The following is a 10,792-nucleotide window of genomic DNA, read 5'->3' as shown; positions in this document are numbered from 1 at the left end:
CTGACGCTCACAGTCATCTTTTAGTGTGAACCTACCGTGAACGGCGTGTCGGTTTGAATGCAACGCGAGCATTTCTCTGAGTTTCCCAGCGCCAACATGATCTAACTGACTTAAACTCGAACAATAAAAAAATTATAGAGTGACTCCCATGATCGAATCGCTTCGAACAACACAAATAGCCTTCTTCAGGTTCGCAACGCTTTGTGGGTTTTTCAGGGGGAGCGCAGACAAGGTACAAAAAGTATCCGTGCAAGGGTCCGTGCAAGAGAAAATCATATGAAACCATTTGTGAGAACATCGTTTCTCGGTACCAGACCCTCGTGTCTTCCCTCCCCCGGGAGGCCGTTTTTTCGCCGCAGACGACCGAAAGCCCATTTTATGACTTGGCCGCACAGGCAGCCCAAAAACAAGATCATAAAAAGAAAAAATAGAAGTGATAATGAGAGAATTACTAAGGAAAAATTACAGCTGTAAAAGGCTTTTCCATAGAAAGGTTAAACCCCGTACTAGTAGGCCGACCAGCAACCCTAACTCAGCAAAAACAAAAAACAAAAAAAAAGCAAAACAAAAAAAAAAACAAGCAAAGCAAACAAACAAACGAACCAACATTAAATAACAAAGACCCAAACAAAACATGTAACTATTTTGATGTTAAAATATCAATAGGCAATGTATTTTGTTATCTTTAAGTTAATTAAAGCTATATCTTCCTTTTTAGGTGTCAAGTAAGCTTGTAGCTTGTTCCAGGCATGGCATCGTCAAGCGAAACAGACATAACATATCGACGGTGGTTGGTGGTTGGCATTGTTCTCAATAGAGTTCTCATGCCATGTCTCAGAATGAAGATTCAACAGGAAATGACCCCATTTTACCAAAATCTGGTTGCAAATTTTGGTATAGACAAGCAAACTTATCCGCCTCACCTGAGAACTATTTCTAAAATGAAGCTGAACTACGAAAGCATCAACAACAATGCCGCCGGGTCTCGAGACCCGCGGTACTATGACTATCGTGTACAGGATGAAGTGTCTTTGGCTAAGTTGTTTATGAGGTCTCACATGGCACATTTCAAAGCATTCGATAGTTCTTTTGATGCTTCAGCGGCTCTGGCTGTTCTTTCCTGTGCTCCGCCATTCACGTCTGCGAAGCTGTCTGCTGTACGTGTGAGATCTGAAGTACGAAATGAATGGGCCCATTGTGACTATGCATCATGGACAGACGTGAAATACCATACATGCTTTGATCTAATGCAGACCTTGGTTAAACACCTAGGATTTGCCCCAGCAGAGGAAGAAAAACTCCTGGGTAATCTGCAGTTGTGGAGGGTACACGGTAAGATACCAATACCCATATTTTGGTCATATAGTATAGCGTTTAACATTATATGCCCCAGCTGGTGGCTCTCAGGAATGAACCATAAAATTAAAATTGAAATATTTAAAAATAATATAGGTTTAGCAAAGCTGAAAAACAGAGCTCCAGCTAGTTATTTTTCACTGGCCTTCACTTGACTTCCCCGAAGGTTGTTGGGGAGTTTATTTACAGAAATGTAGGGATCAGTTACCATTTGCAAGTGGATTATCCAACTTTTTGAGCTAAATTTTTAACATCTGATCGAGCAACGTTAGGTATTTTCTTTATTGAAGATGATAATATTTTAAATTTCAGTTTCTTTGTGAATTTAACTTGTATTTCAAAGAAATCTAGCCTGCGTAGCAAGCGTTTCCGTTCGAGTTATTAGTCTATTGGCCACAAGGACTGAACGTTTCTCGAATTTTGTTGGTGTTAAATATCATTGTCGATAAATGTAGCGTATTGGTATACATATCACAGCTTGTAAGGTATCCTACAATTCAGTCCTCTGACTGCAAAAGGGACAATAAACCAGTGATCTGATTTGATTTGTCCGTCAGATCGAGCCATCTCGTTCCCGTATTCTGCAGTTATGAATTATATAACGCCGGAAATCAGTACTGTTACTAAACGATATCCCAAGAGGTAACTGCCTGTATATTAACTGATTTTTCTAAAGCCTGAATTGAAGCTTCTGCCATTCACCTCATTTTTTAGTGCGTGCTTTAAGGTGGCTCGACCCAATATTTTTATAGGAACACCCTCCATCTTTGACAAAAACAAAAACAAATCGATCTGTTTTGTAAAACGATTATGACACATGGATTACACTAAGACTAAACTTTATTATGGTATTGTTTTTTGGGCGATCGGAATAAATGTCACGTACAATGACGTCACGATGGTTTTAGCTCTAAATCGAATTTCAGCCCTGTTACTTAATTATTCTTTGGATAAATGTCTTCTGCTGTGCGAAGTTTCACAAAAATCTATAAGAAGAATTTCAAGATATCTTGGAATTTCTATAAAAAGGGTATAAATTATGCCTGCACTGAAGGCTGGACTTAATGCAGACAAATTTGCTTCTTTTTGGATGTTTCCGAAAAGGTTTTATCACTCATTCGTTTTGCAAATGACCCTTATACACTCTAGAAGCTGCTGAACGCCAGTACACTTGCGCGATATCGAAACACATGAAAACGGCGTAAAAACGCAGTGCTTAGCTCTTTTTGTAATTTCTAAGGCTACTTTCACGAAAACAGCGATTAAAACAAAATTCGTCGATAAATGTTTTAAAACTTTTTTAGTACATCAATTGATCAGTGTACTATTAAATCCCCGAATTTGGTGTCGATTGAAAAAATCTAAAGTTGTCTAACTTAGGCGCAAAAGGGAGTGAATACTGAAGCGATGTCATGTATCTGGCTAGGTTTTTGCTCTGGGTCTTCTTGAGTTTACCACAACATCAAATTCCAATGCAGAACGCGGGAACTTACCGCGCTTGGTTGCCCTCTGAAATCTTTCCGAAATATGGTATTAAATGCTGTAGGATGGGAGAAACTAACAATAGCGAATAGAGTTCCGAGAGCAACCAAGCGCCGTAAATTCTCGCGTGTTGCATGGGAATTTGATGTTGTGCAACCTTCAGCTGAAAATCACGTCTTTTGAAGTCAGCAAGAACTGTATTTCAAAAGCAGCCTTTTAAAATTCCAGGGCGGACGTGATACTTTGGTAAAACCCCCCGCCCTCCCCCCCCCCTAATTAAATCATCGCACAACTAAAGCGTAGTTCGATCAATAATGTGTTGTCCCGGCCTAAAATCGCCTCTCAGCAATATTAAAAACGCATTAAAATTAGTAGAGTTAAAAAATACCATTGATAGGGGCATTTATTCAAAAGGGTTCCTCTCTCACCTCAGCTCGTGCTTGTCAAAAATTGATGACCAGGAAAGTCCATTTATGGCATGAATTCCAGTGTCAATCAGAGCTGTCTGTAAGATTAGTCGATTCTTAGAATCCACCCTCTATTTTGATGCAATTTGAATCAAAACCTCTTCCAGAGGAGTATTCATTTTTTTTCTTTTTACCGGTCTAGTCGTTCAGTTTAGACTGATGGTAATTGAGTAGAGGTTTACTCGTAAGATTTATTAATGGCCTAATGACTGCTTGTCTGTTCTCATTCTGCGTAGGATTAGAATTCTGTGTTGGTAAGCCCCTTGATGACTCTTTCCTTCATGTGATACGCGATGAAGTTCAAGCGCTTTCTGGGTCATTACCTGATTGGCTAGAAAAAACAAATAGCGATATAAAGCAAGTACGTGACATGCTAAAGTGTGAGTTTGACAAAATTCAAGCAATGTTTTGTGAAGTGATCAGAGGCGGGCACGAAAAAGCACTGACAAACCAAGAGCTGGGACCGGAAGTGTTTGATGCGCCAGATCGAAACAAGTGGTTTACGGGAAGACAAATAGAGATAGAATCGCTTGAAAGGTGCCTTGCTTTGAAAAACAGCGACCGCGACTTTAGAATGGCGGCTATTTGTGGCCTTGGTGGATGTGGAAAAACGACTTTAGCAACTCAATTTGCTTGGAAACATACATCAGAATACGAGGGAGGTGTATTTTGGCTCTCAATGGAGGATGAGGAGAAGTTTGCCAACTGTGTTAATGACCTGGCTTTACGTATAGGACTGATGGCAAATTCATCAGACTATACACTGTCAAAAATTCTTTCGTTTATATCCCATCAAAAAAAGCGCTGGCTAATGGTACTTGACAACGTCGACCAACCACAACTTTCTGATTACATGGTTAAAGTTTTGTCTGGAAGATGGAAAAGAGAGTCAAATGGCCACATGATCATAACAACAAGACGAGAAAGAAAAGAAATTTGTCAGTGGATGGATCTTGAGCCACATTGTTGTGTAGAAGTCTTCTCTTTTTCTACCCAAGAAGCAAAACAGTTTCTTTTAACTCGTGCTGGTGGTAGCAACGCTGCAGGCCAGGAGAATGAGCTAGATGAGCTGGTGGTTGAGCTTGGCTGTCTTCCCCTTGCTTTAGAGCAGGCTGGTGCGCATATCCGATCGCTTCAGTGCCCTCTAAGTAAATATCTGGAGCAATACAAACGCGAACGGTTACAGTTGCTAAGCGAGCATCAAGCAAATCCCTCCTGGGAATACGAGTCTCGAAGTCGTCTTTCAGTCCACACTACATGGCTATTAAACTTTGAGTATGTGAAGACCTCAAAGTATGGAGAAATAGCAACCAGATTTGTGCGTGCAGCTGCTTTCTTTGATCCGGATGAAATATACGAAGGACTTATTAATGCGGAGCTGCTTTCTCGTGACGTTCTAGATGGAAAAGAAAGGAAACTCCCTCTCACGAATAGCCTCATGGTAGAAGTTTTGACCAAGTTTTCGCTTTTCCAGAGAAAGTCTGTTGGATTTGTTAGGATACATCGCGTGGTGCAGGAAGTTATCCGTGGTACAATGAAATCTGAAGAAATCACAAAGGCAATGCGCACTTCATTTCAGTTGATAAAGAATGCCGCTTCTCTGGACAGTGAATCGTCGACAGATAAATCTGTTTTCTCCACTATTCGTCACTGGCTGTCATTAAAGAGACATATAGCTTACCATTTGTCTCATTTTGGACATAAACTGGATGTCTCACTGACTAACGAACTGAAGAGATTAGTAGAAGAAGGTGCGGGAGAAATAGTGTTCGCAATCACTCAAACTTTAGAAAAGTCAAAGCAAACTCCTGAAAATAATCGTAGATTATCTGCCTTGGTCGATGGCGATTACGGCAAGTATCTAGGTGTACCAAAGCTGCGCATTCCTAGAGCTAAAAGTGATTGAACCCTTGACACCGAATCATAAAATCCCACACCGAGCACTGAGGGTTGCATCTAGTCCTTATCAAGGATCATTATCAATTGATTTCGTGTAATTTTTAAAAATTAAATGAATATTTTAAGGCCTTAGATTAATATTTTGTTCTTAGCTCTGTAGATACTTCAATCAGGATTAATGTATTTTAGTTCAGTAGTATATACGCGACCCCACAAGCTTTTTAGCTTTAACTCAGTCTTATCGTGTCAAAATAATGGTTTTATGTTATCACGTAATGTTATGTCATGCTATTGATAGAGGCATGTATGGGGGATAACGTCTCTCTCGATCTCTCAGCTCATTCTTTCTTACAATGGTCAACCGTAGTCAACAATAGGCCACCAGGACAGTCCGTTAAGAAAATAGATTGTAGTATAAATCAGAACTGTCCGCCAGATCAGTCGATTCCTTAAATCCACCCACTTTTTTGATGCAATTTGAATCAAAACCTCAACTCCGCATTTGTCTTTCAATATATACGATTTTTATCCTTTTCATGAATGATTCCTCCTTCTTGGATTCTGTTATTTTTTATTATGTGCATGTCTTGTTTATTCACAATATCACGTATATATGTAAAATACTTACATAACCTCGTGTTAGATATCTTTCTATATATATGTAGCCCTTAGCTTGTGTAAGCTTTAAGGTTTTGATAATTTTTTGTACACTGAAAAGGCCCAAGAGGCGAAACGTTTTACCGAGCCACAAACTAGACGTTTTCAATAAGAATTTCCCAGAATGTTTACAGCACAATGTTAGCTCATTTCTGGTGTTTAGTGTTGTCATTTGTGATTTTCAAATGAATTATTTCTTCTGTGAACATAAATTACATTTCTTGGTCACGTCTGAATAAGACCTAGGTTGTTTCACCTTTCGCCCAGTTGATATCATTAACTGGGCTGCCCTTACCTTACGTTATAAAATGAGTAGATTTCTACGTCAAAAAATGAACACTATCAATGATTAACCCAGTAACCCAGAGGGCGTTGCGTGATCCATAGAGCTTGTTTGTCCATCTTCGCAGAGTCTGTTTAAAAAATTCTTTCTTTGACACGCCTCTTTGGAGGTCTAAATTTCGGATCAGCATAAAAAGGAATTGCCCGTCGAAAACAGGAACTTTGAGAATTTCGCTCACACATTCATTGGCGAGAGGGCAAATAAGCGGCGAAGCATTGAGAATGCAAAGCTTCAATCACCGGGAGCTTCAAGTACCAACTTGAGAGAAATAGAGTACTAATAAAGGCAACTTACTTACTAGTACAAGGTTTGGTGAGTTAGCATCCTAGAGCTTACAGTTGTTCTCAATGTGGCCCAGAGTTGTTGCTTTTGTTTGTAACTGTATCATTAAATTTGTGCGTGATCGAGTGTTATGCTTCTCCAAATTTCTGTGTCTTCGCCAATATCAACAAGCCCGATTGATGTTAGCATTTGCGAGCTTCAATAAACTTTGAAAGTTCCCAGCTCGCTTTAACATGCATCCTTTTTATGTAAACAACCCATATTTTAATGAAAGAAAGACTGTAAATGTGAGGAGGTAAAGTAAATTATATAAAGTATATGTAGGGTTTGAAACTATATTAGGGTCAATTTTTGAGTACAATAATTATGTGTAGTCTAGGTTGTCGTGAACGGGTCTCCAATGAATAATAAATCTCGATATGATTGTATATAGATTTTCTTTTAATAATAGATTTACGGTCACAGATTTCCTAGGATTGTGTGTCACGTAATGGTCGGCGATAATGTTTTTTTGTTGCCTGTTTACAGCCGCCCCCTCCCCTCAGAAAAAAATCGGAGAAGAGGCGATTTTTTCTGAGAGGAGGGGGCGGCTGTACAGTATTATGGCAGCCCAGTTAACGTCGCCTTTCGGCGAGTATAGGTTCTTAATGTTCTGTTGATTCAGGGTCCGTATCAACTTATACTTTAAGTTCGATTGCGTCAGTGTTTATAGCGAAAAGAGCATAAATGGTGCCTATACTATGAACTGCCGCTTATAAGCCCTGGACTTATACATCTTTGCATGGGGTTTTAGGAGGGCTTATAAATAGAGAGACTAATATCCGAGGGGGTTTATACATCTTCGTAATTGGTTTTAGGAGGGCTTATAAACAGAGAGGCTTATATCCGAGGGGGCTTACACATCTTCGTAATTGGTTTTAGGAGGGCTTATAAACAGAGGGGCTTATATCCCAGGGGGTTTACACATCTTCGTAAGGGGTTTTAGGAGGGCTTATAAACAGAGGGGCTTATATCCCACGGGGGCTTATAACCGAATAGAAAAAGCGCCTCGAAACCAGCCATAGCGGTGCTGATCAAAGTACGTTTTGCATGTACCGATTTCAAATAAAGTTTCAAAACATCCTCTTAGATTGAATCCATTCAAATAAATAAAAATATAAGCTAGAGGGATTCTTATATCCGTTATCCGGGGGACTTATAATCGGATGTATTTTTTTGTTATCAGGTAGATGGGCTTATAACTTGGGGCTTATAAGTGGGCGAGCTTATAAGCGGCAGTTTACCGTTTTAAATGATGTGTCGTAAAGTCCGATGTATGTTTCTGTTGAGGTTGGTGTGGTGACTTCAGCCTGGCATAAATTATTTTGAACGTGACAGTTTCCATCCCTGGGGCAAGTGTTGGGTTTGCTGCAATGTTGCAGCTCTTTCTCTCTTCATCAGTGCACGTGGATTTACTATAAATTCCCTTTGATTGTGGTTGAATATAATCGTTTTAACGTTGCTCATAATCAAAATTTGCCACAGCACCCAGTTCTTTGTCAAATAAACAAAAAATTATTGTTAGCGTACCTTGCGGTAAGGGTGCTTTTTACCCGGCGTAGTCAATCGAACGTTCGGTAATTGAACCCAATCGAACTCCAGTCGTTCGATTCACTTCGATTGGGTTCGGCAATGGAACACAATTGAACTCACCCAAAAACTTGGCCGATCGAACACAATCAAACTTTTGGAAATTGAACACTTAAACAATCGAACATAATCGAACAATCGAAAATCGAACACTGCATTCAACAATCGAACATAAAACCAGTTTCATTTGGTTTTAAACAAGGTGTTGCGTTCAAATAATTTATGTATTGGCTTTAATTTCAAACATGAGTTCCCAAAGATGTCACGGAGGGAAAACGTGAAATAAACAATTTTGGAAGAGATGGTTAAAGGCTATCACGAGTGGTCTTTTGCCGTCGGCGTCGGTCAAAAGTTTCATATTAAAAAGAAAAGGGGAGATCCCGTTCTGAAGTAAATGACGATTGCCGCGGTCAACTTGGACATTTGCAAAGTGAAATGGTGCATGTGCTTGCATGTTTCCCAATATCAATTGAATTTATCGATTTGGAATCACTTAAACAAACTGCGACGATCATTTCTTCATTTTCAAAAAAGATTTTACTTAATAAATTCCGGGTTAATTGAAATATTTTTGTTTTCTAACTACTCCAAAATGAGTACACACCACATGGCTTACCTCTGTCTCGTTTTCCTTTTAATAAGCCCCGAAAACGCGCAGTGTTCTAAATGGTTCTTTTCCAGTACCTCGTTGTTGTTGTGTACTATCTGGCCTAGCTTTGTCTGCTAATTATTCCCTTCATATTTTTGTATTTATTCAAAACATTCGAAAATAATCCAAAAATTCTCAAACATTTATTGTACCAATAACTTCTACTGAGCCATTTTGAGATTTTATGAAATCTTACCTAGATTTGGAAGAAAAAAGGCGAAAGTAAGCGAAAACAAAGGCTTACATATAAAGAACGTTCACAAACACACCGACCATTTGAAACCATGGTTAGCACCATTAGCTGTGGGTGAGTGATCTCTCCCCCTACTACCACGCTGAAAGGCTCCAGTATTTTGACAGCCAAAAAAGTAGATATTGCAATATGTAAACCAAACTGAAAAAAAAAAGCTCAGCTTCGATGGAAATCCGAATAGCAAAGGCGCCCACTGTGTCGAAAGCAGAGCAAATGCATTAACTATTCGGTGCGAGGAAATCAAACCCAGAGGCCTCTTTAGTCTGCGCATAAATCATATCATAATAATGTGTTATCAGGGAAATTGACCAGTTCTAGATTTGTATAGAGCTTTCAAATGTTATTATTGCAGTTGTCCCTCTTAATTATTAGGCCCAAGTCACAAGCTTTGTATATAATAAATGATCTAGTGAAAAAAAAAAGACTGTTGTTTTGTTGTTGCAGCTGTTTTTTGCAAGTAACTATGCTGGGCAAGGAAAACCGTCCCATGTGGACGTAGATAGACAGAATTTCTAGTTTGCTTATCTTGGACCTTTGTTTGAATTAATTACAGAAGAACCCCGTTAATACGGTCAACAATGGGTCAAAAGAACTTGATTTGGCCGTATTAACGAGGAAGGCTCAAATTTCATGACTTGATGGCCGTAATCACAAATACACCGTACAGCGCATTCGCATTTCTTGAACAACTGTTCACAATGATAAACAACCGGAATGAAATCGCGTACAGAAGTTAAAAAAAAAAACTACTTAAAAAAAAAGAAAACTACTCCCATCAGTAAAACGTAAAACACTTTTAAAATTCGGCTATAAAATCGCAACAAGTGCACTTTCTGTGTACTGTAGTCTAAAAACCAGGGCGTAATAAGCTAGGGCGTTGAAACGAGCGGGGTCGAGCGATCTAGCTGTGATGCAAGGGTCTGGGTGCTACCAAAGAGACAAAACAAGATGGCGGAAAGAGGGCGGACACTATACTGGATCGTCAGAGAGATTATCCAGCGGACGTTAGCCATTATCCCGTGGCATTCACTTGCTGCAAGCAGTAGCGAAGGAACAAATTATTTTTTCGCACGTTCGTTTTCTGTTTTGTTCAATTTTTTCCCCGCGAACAAATATCTGTACTGAATATAGTTCCACCTCCGTGACCTGTATTTTAAAAAATTTCGTGACTTTGTAAGAAAATGGATTACAACTCAAATGATAGCACTGATCATTTTTAGACTAATATTATCGGTTCTATACTTCAGTTTAATATCAAGTTGTGTAATTCATCATCTGCTACGGCATTTATTTTTTGCCACCCAGTTTCAAGGCCAGATATCTGTTTTCACTATTAAAGTTTGGATTTGTTGGTGTACATCAGTATTCTTCTCTTAACACGTTATTGAGCTATCTCCAATATTGAGCATTACAGTTGGACAGATTGTGAAAACTTAAGTCCAGGTAAATTTAAAATATAACAAAATCATCATTATTTTTTCTCTTGTACACTATATAATAATACTGTGCAATGAAGAATAAGTATGTGAAAAAAATATAACTCACTACCCTTGAAAAAATAACAAAGAGGTCACAAGAACACAAATAAGTAGCCCAGCAAATATTTTTGTTTGATAATAACAGCTTTTTGCAATGAAATATATATATAGATTTAGCCAGGGCTAAAAGCGAAGCTCCAATTTTAATAAATTTATAATTTAAATCAAACAATAAACTTTTAATCCACAAATCATTTAACTTAAGGGCACATTCATGTGACTTTTGAGGGAAAGGCT

At 38.8% G+C, this 10,792-nt stretch overlaps 1 protein-coding gene across 1 annotated transcript; it reads left to right on the top strand.

Annotated features, from left to right (window-relative positions):
- Window positions 1-58: 58 nt before the first annotated feature.
- On the top strand, window positions 59-6,775 carry LOC140925452 (uncharacterized). The gene is made up of 2 exons (XM_073375407.1): window positions 59-1,332; window positions 3,542-6,775. The coding sequence occupies exons 1-2, from the start codon at window positions 750-752 to the stop codon at window positions 5,209-5,211; spliced, it is 2,253 nt and encodes a 750-aa protein (XP_073231508.1). The 5' UTR covers window positions 59-749; the 3' UTR covers window positions 5,212-6,775.
- The last annotated feature ends 4,017 nt before the right edge of the window (window positions 6,776-10,792 follow it).

The sequence above is a fragment of the Porites lutea genome, unplaced genomic scaffold (assembly GCF_958299795.1).
Source record: "Porites lutea unplaced genomic scaffold, jaPorLute2.1 SCAFFOLD_86, whole genome shotgun sequence".
Taxonomy (NCBI): Eukaryota; Metazoa; Cnidaria; class Anthozoa; order Scleractinia; family Poritidae; genus Porites; species Porites lutea.
This window is presented reverse-complemented; position numbering and strand designations above follow the sequence as displayed.